At 41.4% G+C, this 16,305-nt stretch overlaps 4 protein-coding genes across 7 annotated transcripts; 2 read left to right on the forward strand and 2 right to left on the reverse strand.

Moving 5' to 3' along the window:
- Positions 1–4,384: 4,384 nt before the first annotated feature.
- LOC128252474 (peroxisomal membrane protein 11C) lies at positions 4,385–6,670 on the reverse strand. 4 transcript variants are annotated; one of them, XM_052980219.1, is made up of 4 exons: positions 6,501–6,670; positions 4,958–5,322; positions 4,836–4,895; positions 4,385–4,773 (listed from the first exon to the last, which is right to left on the reverse strand). In XM_052980219.1, the coding sequence occupies exons 1-4, from the start codon at positions 6,567–6,569 to the stop codon at positions 4,566–4,568; spliced, it is 702 nt and encodes a 233-aa protein (XP_052836179.1). In that variant the 5' UTR covers positions 6,570–6,670; the 3' UTR covers positions 4,385–4,565. The 4 variants fall into 4 exon arrangements, with proteins under 4 accessions (XP_052836179.1, XP_052836178.1, XP_052836177.1 ...); XM_052980218.1 differs by lacking the exon at positions 6,501–6,670 and adding an exon at positions 6,079–6,189; XM_052980217.1 differs by lacking the exon at positions 6,501–6,670 and adding an exon at positions 5,452–5,758.
- Positions 6,671–7,079: 409 nt separating this feature from the next.
- LOC128252471 (TAF5-like RNA polymerase II p300/CBP-associated factor-associated factor 65 kDa subunit 5L) lies at positions 7,080–10,253 on the forward strand. Its single transcript, XM_052980212.1, has 5 exons — positions 7,080–7,347; positions 7,418–8,721; positions 8,786–9,086; positions 9,154–9,500; positions 9,568–10,253. The coding sequence occupies exons 1-5, from the start codon at positions 7,186–7,188 to the stop codon at positions 9,695–9,697; spliced, it is 2,244 nt and encodes a 747-aa protein (XP_052836172.1). The 5' UTR covers positions 7,080–7,185; the 3' UTR covers positions 9,698–10,253.
- On the reverse strand, positions 9,721–14,058 carry LOC128252472 (transcription elongation factor B polypeptide 3). Its single transcript, XM_052980214.1, has 8 exons — positions 13,683–14,058; positions 12,765–13,358; positions 12,321–12,707; positions 12,050–12,267; positions 11,896–11,990; positions 11,440–11,639; positions 11,085–11,376; positions 9,721–10,997 (listed from the first exon to the last, which is right to left on the reverse strand). The coding sequence occupies exons 1-8, from the start codon at positions 13,761–13,763 to the stop codon at positions 10,918–10,920; spliced, it is 1,947 nt and encodes a 648-aa protein (XP_052836174.1). The 5' UTR covers positions 13,764–14,058; the 3' UTR covers positions 9,721–10,917.
- Positions 14,059–14,198: 140 nt separating this feature from the next.
- Positions 14,199–16,223, forward strand: LOC128252473 (uncharacterized protein CG4449). The gene is made up of 6 exons (XM_052980215.1): positions 14,199–14,472; positions 14,531–15,060; positions 15,118–15,332; positions 15,390–15,568; positions 15,627–15,852; positions 15,905–16,223. Exons 1-6 carry the CDS (start codon positions 14,415–14,417, stop codon positions 15,993–15,995), a joined length of 1,299 nt encoding a protein of 432 aa, XP_052836175.1. The 5' UTR covers positions 14,199–14,414; the 3' UTR covers positions 15,996–16,223.
- The last annotated feature ends 82 nt before the right edge of the window (positions 16,224–16,305 follow it).

The following is a 16,305-nucleotide window of genomic DNA, read 5'->3' on the forward strand; positions in this document are numbered from 1 at the left end:
TGAATTGTTACAACACCTGAGTTAAATACATTGTTTAGTTTTTTGTTTTGGATTAGCTATAAGCATTATCCTTGTTAAACATTAGCGCGATGCTTGATTGATTGTTGAAATTTGTTTTAAGAATTTATCTTTCTTTAGCTTTTTTGGCTGTTCCAGTTTTAGAGCTATTCGGCACTAAGTTTATAATTTATGTCTACCATTATTTTTCATGTTTTTGAGAAAGGATCTCTAGCGCTTATTTATTTATGTATCAAACAAAATATTACATATTGTACATTACAAGGCTTTATTTAATTAAAAACCTACTCATTTTGTACACCTAACACGAATAGGGAAGATAAGCTAAAACTATATCTAAAAACCAAATTGATTACTAAAAAAAAATCATAACATCTCTCACACGTATTCACCAACCAAACAAATATATACAAAATCGCTTTTGAATTCGCCTTGGTTTCATTTGGCAACTCTTAATCCAAGCTTAACCCAACTTAACACTAACCTACGCTTCCCATGCTAATTGTTACACTTAAGAAGCAAAAAAAAAAAGTTTAAAAAAAAACTTAGTCTTATATCAAAAGTTAAATTCAAACGAATTTAGGCATAAAAACAATCAAATTACTTTACCAAGCCACTGAAATACTCCAAAAACCAAAAGCAACCAATGTAATCGAGTAGTTCAGACTTTACGAAACTAACGCGGCGGGTGTTATGTGTCATTTTAACGCATTACTCTCTAGGCATTAATTGTTTTTAGCATTATCTCAGAAATCACACACACACGCATTACGATGAACCTACAGGGATTTTATGGTAGTCTTCGAAAGAAACAAATATGAAAACAAGTAATTATAACAATTGATGGCTAACAAGCTGCAAACTAGTTGAATTTGTTTAGTTTTTAATATATAGATTTGCAAGGATAAGCAATTTTTAATTAACCAATACGAGAACTGTGGAGAGATTGCGGGTCTAGGGTAAATAAGGATGCCTCTTAGTGTGACGGTTTCTGTTGTAGCGCGCCTACCTAGCTTAGTTTTCTTTGGCCAGGGCCAGATCATCCTCGGGAAACGCTGACCAGTCGATAGCCGGTGTATAAGTAGCAATAAACCCAGGCCAACACGTATATGTTACTAACCATTTACCACTTACGATTACGATTACCTAGCTATACTCACATACATAATGCCTTCGATTAGGAGAGAGGAGAACCCAAGCAAATCACCCACTTAAATCGCTTTAATGCCAACCACAAATCAAAAAGCTTATTGACTACTTTTAATGCAATTAAAGTATTGTATATTCCACATCCTTTGCCTACCACGCGAAATTAGCCTGGAATTAGGTATAGATCATAGTTTGTAATTGAATATCAGGGCTCGCGGAGCATAAGAGATAAACATTTCGCCGAAATACTTAAAAGGCCAAAGTTATGGATGAAGGGGGAAATACCTACACCTAAGATAGACAAACTGTACAGACAGACAGATAAAATGGTGCTTTAGCTGAATTATTAGTAATCGTAAGACTTACCTTTATAGGAAAACATAAATGCTCCAATTGCAAAAGCAAGAAAATACCTTTTTTCACCTCACTCATTTGACGAATTCACGGGAGAACGGTCAAAGGACGTATCTTTCTTAAATTAATTTGTTAGCCTTAATAATTATTAGGTTGGAGAGGAGGCAGATATATTATTTTATCGATCAAACCAGCAAAATTTTTAAAATCTATTGGAAACAAAAGGAGTTTTTAGCTCGCATTAAAACAAGCTCACATTTCACATACACATACACTAAAATACCTACACTAGCACACAAATATACACGCGTACAGATTCGTAAACAATTTTAAATAACTATAAAATTTACCATATTTTTATTAATCAAACGAAACAAGTGAAAAAATGCCCAGTCGGGGAGATTTTTAAATGGAACTTTTTAAGGCTATTTCAGCAATAATCAATTGGCGACTCAGTATCGATCGTATGTTACAAAGTTTTACTTTAACGTTTTTAACGCTTTTACAAGCTTAAGAACCAAACATAACGTGAATTTTAAATTAACACAGATATGTGTAAAGCAAACAGTTTTAAACTTTCCACACTGGCTTTTCAATTTATTTAGAATACAATTTTTATTTTCTATTAAACCAAAACGAAAAAGCAAGTTAAGGAGATTAAACAAATGTATCAAAGATTAAATCCAATATGTGAAGAAACACACAAAATAAAGTTTAAACGAAATGTAAAGGAACCAAAATCGAACGCTTCCCACGCAAAACCGATAATATTAAATTTTAGCAAAGTAAAAACAAAAAAAAAAGATAATTTAGAAGATATGCAAAGCGTAAATAGGCAAAAATACAACATAAATAACAATCCAAAAATACATATAATAAAAAAACAAAAACACATATTTTACTGACGCAAGTCATCTGATTATCTATACGTCTACCTTTAAGCCATTCTACACTATACAGAGTAATTATTTTTAAACTCAGCTAAGGTGCAAATCAATGAGGAAGTTCTATCGAAGAAATATCTCTACTTATGCCGATATCTCTACCAAGCATTAACTAACCTATACTGTACTCTAAACTAACTCAATACTACCCGAATTCGAAACCCTATACCAGATATTTTTACTATCGTATTACTGATTGTACTGTCAACTGTATTCAAAGACACAAGCGAACATGTGAGACACATTTTGGGGGAACATTAGCAAGAACTTTGCAAATTGAATTTTAAACCAACAATATTTGCTCGGCAAATGTGTTAAAATTAAGAGTAAGCCTAGCGATAAGAACAAGAATGCAATAAGAACGGTTTTTAAAAAGACTATTATACAACCTATATATATACACCAAGGAATATATAATAATAATTCAGAACGGAATACTAAGCTTTTAATGCAATAATCAAATACCACATATACTATATACATACACCTACATATATTTTAATAATTACTTGCGGGGCAACCAAAGGCGGTTCTTCAGAATCCCTAATTGAGTTAAGAGCCCCGACTTCGTATACTGTTATAGCAGAGGAGGAGAGGAAGGATTTAGAAGAATATTTAGTAGCGGGCGCTGCGCTTCCTCCATAGTTAGGAAGTTGTTGTTGGCGGCCCAACTAATTGATTTTCCCACCTTATATAGGAATATAAACAAAAATTACTGCAGTGCCATTTTAAATAGCTTCCGATAAGAATAAATATATACACATAAATATATATATACATAATGCAAGACATAATTGGTACATAAATACCTAGAGCAGATGGTCTTTAGTTTTTAGAGGCCTCCATAAAAGGCCTACCTTGTTTTCTTTTTCAAGAAAACTGTAGTCAATTTTAAACGGATACACAGTTTTCTTGTAATAAGAACAGATTGGGCACGCAATTGGAAGGCCACCTTTAAACTCCTGACCCTGTTCATGCAATATAAATAAATACAAATTTAGATATATACCTATTTATGTACTAATAATTATTATATATTGTTATGAGCAAGAGTTCAAATTGCATAATGGTTATAATAAACACAGATAGACACACAACTACAAAAGCAAATGGAACAAAGTTGAACATATTTTGAGTGCATGAACATTTTTTGGGAACTTTTTGAGGCTTTTTTTGTAAATGAAGGAGTAACTTTGATCGAAAACGCAATGGAAATGGAAGAGGAGATACTTAACAATAATAAAAGCATATAACTCCTGTAGCTAGGTATATTATCAAAAATTAACAAATCCCAAAAAAAAATCTATATCAAAATACTGAGAATTTTAATGAACAACGTTACATAAACAGCAAATATAAGGGCTATAATAAAACGATAAACAACTTTATTCATACTTCGTACATCTAAAGAGCTTACCGATGGAAGCAGTCAAGCACAGCAAACTAAAGAAAAAGATAATAACTAATATCTGTTAATATTTACGCGCTTGCGGCACAAACAAGCAAATAAATTATGTAAAATGGGAATATATTTACTAACGAATGTTATTTTTAACCAAAAAAAAAACCCAAGTCAGAGGCTGGGATTTAACCCAAACAGCTGATCAGGTCCCTCATGTAATCTATGAATCCAACTATTTAAAGTGAAACCATGCATAACAAGTATAATATCAGACATATGAGTATTTTAAATATGCCTAAGACACATTGTATACAATGACTGCTAAACCGACAAATCGTTCGCGTAAACAACAAATAATATGAATAACTCTGGTAATGAACCCTCGCCAGGGGGCTGACAATATATATGTAAGCGAGAGCATAAGCAAAACATATACTGAACTACATGTATCGGAATCTAACAGAACACAATAAAAGAAGTAACAGATAATAAAGGACACACAGACCAAACATCCATCCTTGTTTTATCATTATTTAGCGTGTATTTTGTGCTTCTTTAAAGGACTTACAGACTAAACACATGCGAGTGCCGTACAAAAAACTCAACGTACAAAAACTTTTATCGACTAGCTTAAAATTCTGATCAACAAATACGAGTACAAAAATTGCAAACACGACGACGACGAAAACGGGGCGCAACTACTTGTTCAGTCTTCTCTTGGCAAAGATCTGGTAGATGCCCAGGCCGGCGGATAGTGTGCCAATGGCGCCCACCTGGAAAGTGGACAGCTTGCCGCCCCACAAGTATCCCTTGGGCAGCGTACTGACGGCGTGTACAAAATCGAGGGAGATGCGAGCGATGGACACCATTTCCAGGCGGTGTTTGGTCATGGTTTTGACATCCAGGCTGTGGATTCAGATTGTTTAGTTGAAGGTTTTAGGGGTTATAGTTTAGGCGACAACACTCACTCGTTTATATTGGTGGTGCGGGTCAGTTTGTCCTGATTCAGTGAAAAATTTCGCATCGTCCTGAAATTAAAATGAAGGATAAATTGATAAAATCACCGTACATTTTCGTGGCTTTTCCTTACCTCATGAGGTTCAGGTACACCGACAGAACCCAGAATATGGAGTTCACATTGTCCCAGCTGTCGGCATTCTTCACATCCACAATCTTGTGCTCGGCCAGCCAGCATACTTTCTCGATTGGGTAATAAAGTAGGTCCACTATGTTGGCCGTAACTCCCAGTACAGCCATTATGCGATCGGGTTCATTTTCACCCAAGCCATACTCCAAAGCATACTGGATCATGGGAATGTCGTCGATAAGGCGCAGGGTGGCTCTCGCACCCGAGATCTTGGAGCTGGCGGTGGCATATCGCTTGGCCAGATCCGGATTTCGTTTGGCATGGTATCCAGCCACCAGTTTGGCACTGTAGCACAGTGCCTTCATCACCTGAGCAATCGAAAAAATCAGTTATTTAAATTCATATTTAATCAGTGCAATATTTTTACAGGTTCTGCGCATTAAGTTGGGCCGAGTGTTTATTTTATCAAGAGAGCTTACATATATGTTTACCTTTACCTGACCCCAATCGCCACTCAGCCTTGCAATTTGTGGAATTGCTTGGTTGTCACAAACAGATAAAATACTATCAGTGATAAAAAGAACACAACGAATGCCACAATCATCTCGTTTAATAGCTGGCAGGGGAGTGCGAGTTGTCCTGTTGGTTTTTCTGCCAGGATGGGTTTTGGGTGGTTCCGTTGTTTGCCCATTAATAGTCCAATTTGTTTGATTTGCCATCAATGAATAAGTAATGATTGAGCCAGGGAAACTTATTTCGGATACCGAAAGCGTATATGCCCTTATTACATATTTCCATGGAAACACAGTATATCTTTTATAAATTTGTTTCTTAACAAAACAAAATATATATAATAAACGATAAAATATTTTTCTTTGGGATGCGGGATTTGTAAGATATTTTCATATTATTATCAGTCAAACTAAACAAATTAAATAAAAATATATCAGGACTAAAAAAACTTTGGTCAAGAACATGTTTTAAATGAATATTAACCTTTTAAAAACCCATTCGTCGCATTTCAATTTTAATAACCCATGCAAGGGTATATAACTTTTCGTTAAATGGAATTGGGTGTTTCCTAGTTAATCGCGTGTTAGACGATGACGGTTTACCAAACAAACCTTTCGTTCGTAACGTATTATCCGCTTTATTTGGCAGCGGGTTAAGGGTTTGCCGGCTATAGTATTCAGCATTATCTTGACTTGATCGCCGCCAAACCACGACTGATAAGCGAGAAGCAAAGAAATCCATTGCGAATGCGAAAGAAGTAAGGCAAGGTCCAATCGGACGAGACTTCCTTGTCCAAACCCCCAGTTCCAATGCCAACTTCAATATGCAACAACACCGTGAAAACCTGTTGGTTGGCTTTCAATTTCGATCGAGCCCCCCAATGGACCAGTCCAAAACAACCCGTCAATATGCCACGATGCATTTTTTGAAATTTTAAGCATGTTTGGAAAATCACTCGTTGATAAAAGTAAACAAACAGGTGTGCGGCAAATTAATTGCGAATTTAATAATTTGGAGGTGCGTTTTATGTTACCTTATCTCGCCCGCCATAGGAGTCTATAATATCACAGAATTCGTTAACAAACTTTGTCGTACTGCCCATAATTGCTCGCTTTAAACAGGTACCGTTTTATATCAGGCTAAAACACGAACTAAAACACACCAGCGAAAACACAAGAAATTGTCAATAGCGGGCGAGGAAACAACAACAAAAAGCAGCTGAAGTCCATCGGTGATGCCAACTGGTGATTAAAGTAGCTAAATCATTGCAACAGAAAAATAATAAAAATAGCTATGTGTAAAATTTTGCCTTACTATTTAATTAGTAGTAGTAGTAGTAGTCAAACCAGTAAACTATACTAACCCAAAAATTAAAAAAGTAAGTGTTACAAAAGAAATAAACAAATTACCCATACGTTGAATTTTTTAAGTTCTAAGTTAAACATAGTACGAATTCCGGTTCAAGCATTATAATCGAATATAAAGCCAATATCTATATTTTTTTCCCGCTAAAAATAAAGCCATTTTGTCAACGCTAAGGCGGCCATCACTGAGGACAACAAATGGCAACGAACAGCTGTTGGAGCCGCTACAAATCGGTTACTATCGATAACAATCCGCCGGCGCTACCCAGCACTGTAATCGGACGCTGCTGCTATCGGTCGCACTGCAGGACGGGATCAGGATACGGAGACGGATTTGGAGGATAACACGCAACCATGAGCTTGCCCAGCGCCCACGCACACGCAGCCTCGCCCGTCTACAGCAACAGCAATAGCAACACCAACAACAAGTCGAGTGCGGGCAAACAAAAGACTTCGTCGAAAAACGATTTGCTGCGCTGCGCCGTCGGTCTATTGCTGAAGCAGAAAAACTACGTGGTGAGTGAAGGATCTCCACAAATCCTATTCCCTTTTGTTTCTTAATCTCTGCATTTACTTAATCCTCCAGAGCAACGAAAAATTTCGCCGCTCGGACTTCCTACTGCTGCAGAATAAACAGCAATTCGCGGTAAACAAAATGTTGGACACGGATTTGCATGGCGGGAATAGCTTCACCTACTCCAATGTTCAGGTGATCAACAACAATCAGCACACGGTGGACCAGCAGTTTGGGCGCTTCTCGCAATTCGTGGAGGCCCAGGCGGAACCGCTGCGTCTGGAGATGAAGCGCTTCTATGGACCCATGTTGTGCCACTTCTATTTGGATATGCTTAAGGCTCGCGAACCCAGGGGCGCTGTGGAACTGCTGCGGAAATATGCCCATTTGGTGGCACCCGTGGATCTGTACGATGCACCACCGCCCACCAAGATCAACGGCTGCTCCACCTCCGCCACAGACTCCACCTTTCATATACGCTTCGCCAGGGAAGCCCTGGACACTGGGGACACGGAGCTGGACTACTTTATGCGGCTGGTGCAGACACTGAGCGGATATACACGGCTGGAGGCAGCCGAATCGGACGACACAGTGGCCCACTTCCGCTCCTCGAAGTACGAACTGCACACCACGGCCCAGGTGGTGGAGAGGATATGCACCTATCTACAGCGGCGGGGCCATGTTTTAATTATGAACCTGCTTTACACCTGGCTGCATGTCCACATCGTTGAGAACGAGCAGCGCTCCTTTAGTGAGGATCACCTGCTTGGTTTGACGGACGACTTGGAAGGTGAGGAAGCGGAGGAGGAGGTGCTAACCAAACCAATAGTATCTACCCGCGGAGACATCAAGCCCGGAAAATCCTTGACGGAAAAGTCCAACAGAAAACGACCTGCTGAGGAGCCAAATATAAAGCTGGAAATCGACATCAAGCAGGAAATCGATGCGGATGAATCCGCGGAGCCTATCCAGTCCCAACTGAATATAAGCGCCTGCTTGGACACCCTCAAGACGGCCACAGAACAGATACTCAAGGCCCAGGTGGAGCTGCCACGGTTTATTAGGATCAGCGAGCGCTCCCGGGGTCTCACCTCCGCCCACATGGATACCAGTGAGTGCCACCTGCTAGCCGGTTTTGACAACTCTGCCGTGCAGTTGTGGCAGCTTAACCAAAGCAGCTGCCGCGGTAGGAGCTTCTACAGACGCTATCCGCACTCACAGTGTCCCTGGGAGCTGAACAACTGCGTGGATCAGGAGGAGGAGGAGGAGATGGATCACGATGAGAAGGACAGCAGCGAAGAGGATGTCAAGTGCTCTGAGGAAGAGCGTAGGGATCGCAGCAGAGCGCGACACGGCAAATATGCCGACAACTCCTAGTAAGTCAATTGCAGTATTTTAAATTAGGCAAATAATTCTAGCGATATCCTTTTCCCTGCACAGTAACGAATTTGGCGGTCTGCAGCTGCGAGGCCACACGCGAGGCGTCACTGACGTGCGCTTCTCCGCCCACTACCCGCTCATGTACAGTGTGTCCAAGGACGCCACCATGCGGTGCTGGCGGGCGCACAACCTGCACTGCGCCGCCATATACAGAAGTCACAACTACCCGATCTGGTGCTTGGACGAGAGTCCAGTGGGCCAGTACGTGGTGACGGGGTCCAAGGATTTGAGTGCACGCCTCTGGTCGCTGGAAAAGGAACATGCGCTGATTATATATGCCGGACATACGCAGGACGTTGAGGTTGGTCAAAAAAGTATTAGGAAAGTGTGAGTTTTTCTAATGTTTATAAATAATTCCCCTCCCCCAGTGCGTTTCGTTCCACCCCAATGGTAACTACATAGCCACCGGCTCGGCGGATCACTCAGTGCGCCTGTGGTGTGCGACAAGCGGCAAACTAATGCGCGTCTTTGCGGACTGCCGCCAGGCGGTGACCCAGCTTGCCTTCAGTCCGGACGGAAAGATGTTGGCCGCCGCCGGAGAGGAGACCAAGGTGCGCATCTTCGATCTAGCGGCCGGAGCACAGCTGGCTGAGCTCAAGGATCACTCGGCGAGCATTAGTTCCCTCTCCTGGAGCATTCACAATCAGCATCTAGCCACGGCCTGCACTGATGGCACCTTGCGATTGTGGGACATCAAAAAACTGTCGCCCATGGGGTAAGCTAATTATGAGAAAAAAACGATGAACTTGTTGTTAATGACATTTAATTATTGTAACCGACAGCGACAACAACAGTGCTGGGAGCTCCTCGTCAGCTACAACGAATCGTGTGCTAACACTCAATAGTTCCTGCCAGCGTTTGGTCGATGTTTTTTACGGGCGCAGCAAGACGCTTCACTGCATCGGCACCTGAATTGAATTTTCACTTTCTGATGGTTTATGTTTGAAAATAATTTATTTGTAATAAGTCTGTATAATATTACTGTTACAATCGTGTGAAACAACTTGTTTGCTTGTCTTTACTTTTCTCTATACATATTATTATTTTCCTCTCTCTAACAATCCGTGATGTTTTCCAACAAGAGTCTGCTCTTTGATAGCTTCGTGGTTTTATTTCCGGTAGCTTACTAGTGGAATAAAAAGATTTGTATAACAGTGTAAGGCTCTTACCTGCATCGCTTACCGGTCTCAGCTAAAGAAGCTATTCGAAAATGCCGATATGATTTAGTGGTAATGACTTGTTTTTATAAAAGTTATAAAATGTGTAAATATTAAAAGTATGACGAGTATTATCGCTTTCAAAATTCAACTTAGATATTTCAAAACTAAAATTTGTTTTTACAAAATAAACTAGAATGATAACAATTAAGACGGTGAAGTAAATATATTTTTTTTGTATAAATAAGAACATTTCACCCAATAATCAAAAAATTTTCATAATTAAATAAACCTAAATATATGTACGAAAACATTCTTTTGATTGGATTAGCGATGCATTTAAAGACATTTAACTGTACTTCAATAATTTATATAGTTTGATATAGGATTGGGTTTAAGTTTTTGTGTAACATTATATACAGTTGATTTGCTTGGAACCTCTATGATTTTGGACAGTCGCACAGCCCTCTGGGACAAAGAACATTGAACTTAGCTTAAAAATAAACGTGGAGTGATCAGTTGATACTGATCTTAAATTACGTATAATTGACCAATCGAAAAACTATTAACCTGAAAATAATCCAACCCGGAAATCAATTATCTGAGCTTATTGTCGATCCAGCGGGATGCAACAAAAACATTATCTTATTCGACCTACAATTGTTAACCGGTTGGCTCACACTTAGTTACTAGTACAGTATAATGAATGTGGGGCAGATCATGAATAAATAATAAATAGCATGAAAGTGGTACGCGTGATACAGCAGCAGCAGTCGGATTCCGCGGCGCACTGGGTAGCAAAAAGGTTTAGTATCACAGTGTCTCATTTTACAGAACCGAAAGTCTCTGCGCAATCAGTTATGAGGTAATCCTACTGTGAACGCCTCGTGGATCTAGCTTGCTGCTCCTGCTGCTGCTTTAGTTGTCTCTGAACAATTTTGAGTATAAGATTGTGGCTATAACAAGTAAACGCGTCTATCGTTTGTGACGTCCACGAATGAATTGCAAAGTCTTGGCCATTAGTGGAGCTTTCTTAGATCGCGACGGACCAGCACCTGTTGGACAAAAAAACATATAATAGGTTAATGATTAGGGAACTAAAAGAAATGAAAGGAACTTCCTCTCTCATCCCACAAACTCACCCACTTGAGCCGCGTCGCGGCCGGCGGACAGCACACGCAGACGGGCATCGCCAACCTTGGCGGCATTGGGCGTAACGCTGGACAAGGCGGCCACTCGGGCGGCTGGAGTCGCGATGAGCTTGCCCTTGGTTCCGTATTGCTCCTGCTTGCGCTGCACACTGCGCGGCGGCTTTACCATCGAATCCACAAAGGCCAGCTGAGTCTTGCGCACAGGTGCCTCGCTGATCTTCTGCGATGCTTTGATGCTCTCGGCCAGGATACTCAGCTTGCGATCCTTCTCCTCTTGGCAGCGCTACAAGGAAAGTGGAGAGTAAGCTTAGATGGGGGAATATCCGAGAAATACAGTGTGTCCTACCAGGAACATCTCGCGCCAAGTTTCCATCTCCTCACGTCGCTGACTGCGACAGTGACGCTGGACATGCATCTGCCATAGGATGTCGCTGTCGTCCATCAAGTAAGGATTGTACTCCTCGAAATTCAACAGCTGCTGTGGTGTAGCGCGTTCCAACACGGGACGAAGGACCTCAAAGGGCACGCCACCGGTGTACTCCAGAGCTGGAGAAAGAAAAGGGATGAAGATGGTTAATCCTTATACTCTATTCACATTTATGCATTCTTACATTGTTACAAAATAATACAAAATAAATAAAATATTTATGTTAAAAAAAATTCATACATTTATTGGTTTAAAAAATGTAGTTCGTTTTTTTTTTAAATTAAATTAAAGTTGTTTAGTAACTTGTTATCTTTTAACATTATTATTACTTTTTATTTAACAAGTCTAGCTGAAAACTGGTTAGGGAGCTCTTACCATCGATGTTCTTTTGGAGCACGCGCGTGCACAGATCAAAAAGCGAAGGGACCTGTAGGATTTGACCAGTTCTTACGCCTGAATAGATCTTGGTGCTAAACGAAAAAAACATTGCAAGTTATTCTTAAAAAAAATTAGAAAGGTATTAACCTACCGCATAGTTTTTGAGGAGATGCCTTGAGCCAGGGCTTCCGACTCATTAAAGTGACGTGCAGCTTGGGCCTTCTGTGAACCGCCCTGATTAAAGACCACGTCCATAACTGTCTGATTCAGCGGCAAGGGCTTGTAATTGTTGGAAATTGTGGGCAGTTCCAGTGCAATGTTTGGGTCCAATGGTTCCAGCTTGGCTGTGGACGCAAGCAGCTCGGGCTTCTAAAAGGATTTTTTTTTTAACCACTTCTTTGTGGGTAATGTGAACTAATTACTTTGGTTGAGGTCGGTCGACTGCTGATGGCAAAGGTCTCCCTGGATGCGGATGATCCAGTCGCCGCGGGTGTCGATAAAGCTGACGAGGATGGGGCTGTTGCCGGCTTGGCGGTGAACTTGCTCTTGCTGCTGCTATTACTCTTTTTGCTGCTCATGGGCATGTTGAGCAGGCCAAGAACATCGTCGAAGTTGGCGCCCATGCTGGAGTCAAAGCCGTCGGCGGAGTCTTCTTCAGATTTCGGTTTAGTTTTTGGTATCTTGGCCTTCTGGACCTCTTCCTCGGGTCGCTGTGGGCTGCGGGAGCGCTTAGACGACTTGGAGGAGGATGACTTGTGTTTGCTCGACTTGTCTTTGGCTGGCTTCTGTTCGCTGTGCGAGGACTTGTCCTGCAATGCAAAACCTGATGAAGATTTCAATTTGCAGTGATCTAGATTGGAACATACCTTCTCATGCTTGCTCTTGCCGTGCTCACTCTTGTGACCCTCGGTTTTACTGCACTTGTGACTGCTGCTGGATTTGTTGGAATCCCTCGACTTGTGCTCGCCATTGGCCTTCTTCTCTCTGTGCTCTTTGGCCTCCTTGTGCCCCTCCTTATCCTTCTCCCTATTCTTGGACTTGTCGTGGCGACTGCACTTGTGCTTCTTATGCGAATCCGACTTGCTCTTGGAGTGACTTTTACTGCTGCCGCTACGCTCGTGCCTGGAGCTCTTGGAGGGCTTTGACTTGTGCTTGTTGTTGGTGTTCAGATCCTCGCCGCTGGATGAATTGCTGCCCTTGTTCTCCTGGTCGGGATCCTCGTCGCTGGACTTGGACTTGCCCGAGTCCTCTTCATTTTGGCTAGCTGTGGGAGTGGCGGCGATCGAAGGCTCCTCCTCGGCGGCCACCATGGCCTTCCACTTGGAAACCAGTGTCTTGGCCGCCACGCCCACTTCGCCATTGAACTTTCGCAGGGCATTCACCGTCTTGCCAATTCCCGTCTCCTGCAGGTGCTCGAATTTGATGGGCAGATTGAATAGCTTGGTGATGCAGTGCAGCAGCTGTTTGTTTTGGGGAGAGCAGGTAGATAACGAAGGTGATTAAGCCAGCTTAGGCAGGTGCAAACGTGAACGTGAGAGGGTGAAAGGTCAGCGGAATAGAAGAGCAAGTTGAAGTCGAGAAAAGTGACCTTGGTCTATTTGCAAATTTCACAAGGTTAAGTAAGGTAAAGGTAAGGGAGACATGTCGGGTAGGGCCGAAAATGAGGTTGAGAGATGGTAAAAACGTGAGTTGAAGGAAAAGGGGCTGCATGTAAAGAACTGGAAGCAGGGGATTAGCAGCCAGGCAGAATTGCAGAAGGATGGGGACGAGGGCCACTAGCTCACCCGCTGTTCATCCTCGCCATGCTTCTCAATGCTGCGCTGGTAGTGGCGCACCACATCCACCAGATTGCTGGTGGAGGCCATCGCGTCGTCTCTAGATTTTCCACACGAAACAAAATCAGAAAAAATGGCACGCAGGCAGACTTTGTCGACTTTTCCAGTTTACTTGTTACTTATGGTTTATGGTTTTTATTTGGACAAACCAGGTAAACAAAAGCACACACAGAGACGCAGGCTCTCGCACACAAACACGCGATATAGCCTCCTGTCGCGAGGCGTTTTCTTTAAGTTATTTTCACTTGCATTACGGTCTAGTCACAATTTATTTGCACTTTTCAGAAACGAAATGAGATTTGCTTTTGTCGGCGTGGCGTTTGTCAACACTGGGCGAACAGCTGGCAGCCAGAGTTGCTCAACGTGGCAAAGCAGTAGGCTCAAAAAACAGTTGAAAAACTCAAAATCACAATATAAATTATTAACATTTTCCATACAATTTTTAATTTTGTTCATGGAAAAAAATTACCTAACTGCTTTTTACTATTTTCAAAATTTACGATATTTTTGGTCGCGGTTTTGGTAAGCGTTGGCTATCCAAGCCGTTATCGTTATCGTATATCGATAGTCCGTTGCCCAGATGATTTAAGTTGGCGTCCTTTTGTGTTCTTTTTAATCTGCATTTGGCGCGTTTATTTATAAATAACTACTATTACCAAATTATATTTCTGAGTGCGCAATATGTCCGACGACGATTGCGATATATTCAGTGCTGCCCGCAAGCGGGCTCCAATAATACGTAAGCTTTAAACCGGGAATCTCCAGGAGTCTCCCTTCATTATAAATTTCTTTGCCAGCTTTGCCCAAGGATTCCTACAATCCCGGCAACGATTCCTTCTCCAAGGAGGTGGACTACGATTTCATAGAGGCCAGCCCTAAGAAAACGGGTAGGACCAGCAAAAGAAAGCCACCAGCAGCGCCCCGGGAGAAGCCGCTGACAGATGAAGAGGATGCTTCGCCACCAAAACAAAATAAACAAAGTCAGGCTGAAACGGAAAAGGATGAAAAGGCGGAAAAGGATGCCCCTGAGCGAGCCCTGTCCCCCGTGTCAAAGTTGATCCTAGAGATGGAGCAGAAACATGCCCAAGCAGGAGATGCCCAGAAGCCGGAGCAAGCCGAAGAATGTGTCGTTGGTCCTGTGGCCAGACGCACTCGATCCTCGCTAGGCAAACTGGAGAAACAGCCCCCTCCTGTTTCGGTCAATGTGGTGGTGCCCGCCAAGAAGAAACCCTCAAAGCGAGGCAGGAAAAAGGCACCATCACTTGCAGTGATTGACGTGGAAACTGCATCCGCCTCTGTGGTCTCCTCCTTAGACAGCATTGTGGCCGTAAGTTTAGGGTGTCAAATAGAGATATAGCGTATTTACATATCATGCATCATTCAGAGCTTCAACCTAAAGAACAGTAGACGTCAGACGATGGCCGAAATAGCAGCCCGCTCCAAAGTGGTGGACAGTATTGATCTGGTATCGGCGGTAGCTCCGCGAGTAGAGGGCTTTGTTAGTCTGGACTCGGAAGATGAAGCAGAAGCACCTGCTCTTGTGGACGAGGCAAACGTCTTTGATAATGATAACCCCACCATAGAAGTAGCTCTGTCTTGGTAAGTACTTATGTTACTTGGCCTCCTAAATTAGTAACCCATTAAATTTTGTTTCAGGGCTGGCGAGATTCAGATTTACAAACTGCGGCAGCACCAAAAGTTCAAGCACATGTTCAAGGAAGTGGCCGAACGCAACGGAGTGAATGAGAATGATGTCTCTGTAGATATGTACTACAATTTCATAGGACCCGACGACACGCCGCATAGCATAGGTCTCAAATCCTTTCATACGCTCAGTAGGTGTCCTCAATTCATAACAGCATTTAGATTTGTAATTAAACACCTACCTTTCAGGTGGCCATGCGACAAAGTCCAATAATAATAACAAAAAGTTTACTACAAATGACGATAACAATCCACAAGCTCTAAGCAGAAAACCCAAAAAGTTTCAAGTTAAAGTTCAAGCTGATAAATGGAAACATCCTATGGTGATGCCTATGAAGAAAAAAGACACATTCAAAATGTTATACATCAAGTGTGCTGAAGAGCTAAACTGTGATGCTCGCCTCATTAAATTATTGTAAGTATTAAGAGCTAACGAATGTACAGAAATTTTATTAAATTCCTCATAGTTTCGATGGCGAACTCTTGGATCCGGAGGATACTCCGAAAAACCAGGATATGGAGGGCAATGAACTGATTGATCTACAAATTAAGTCTTAAATTTTAAGTAAGATTGTTAAGTTCAAAGCACTTTGAAAATCATTATATATTTTGTTGATTTGTTAGCTCATTGCTGTGCAAGATAGGATATTTTAGTTATTATTATATTAACCGTTCTGTGTATAAATGTATTAAGTGTATTTACTCTAACTTTTGTATTTTTAAGAGGATCATGTAATTTAAGACAGCGATAAAGGATTATACGATTACGCATTATTAATGTTGTTTTAGGCATAAAGTAATTCGCGCTTCAAACTAAGAATTTATTCGTTTAAAAATGTTATAAAAATAAAAATAAGTTAAATCTCCG

The sequence above is a fragment of the Drosophila gunungcola genome, chromosome 3R, assembly GCF_025200985.1.
Source record: "Drosophila gunungcola strain Sukarami chromosome 3R, Dgunungcola_SK_2, whole genome shotgun sequence".
Taxonomy (NCBI): Eukaryota; Metazoa; Arthropoda; class Insecta; order Diptera; family Drosophilidae; genus Drosophila; species Drosophila gunungcola.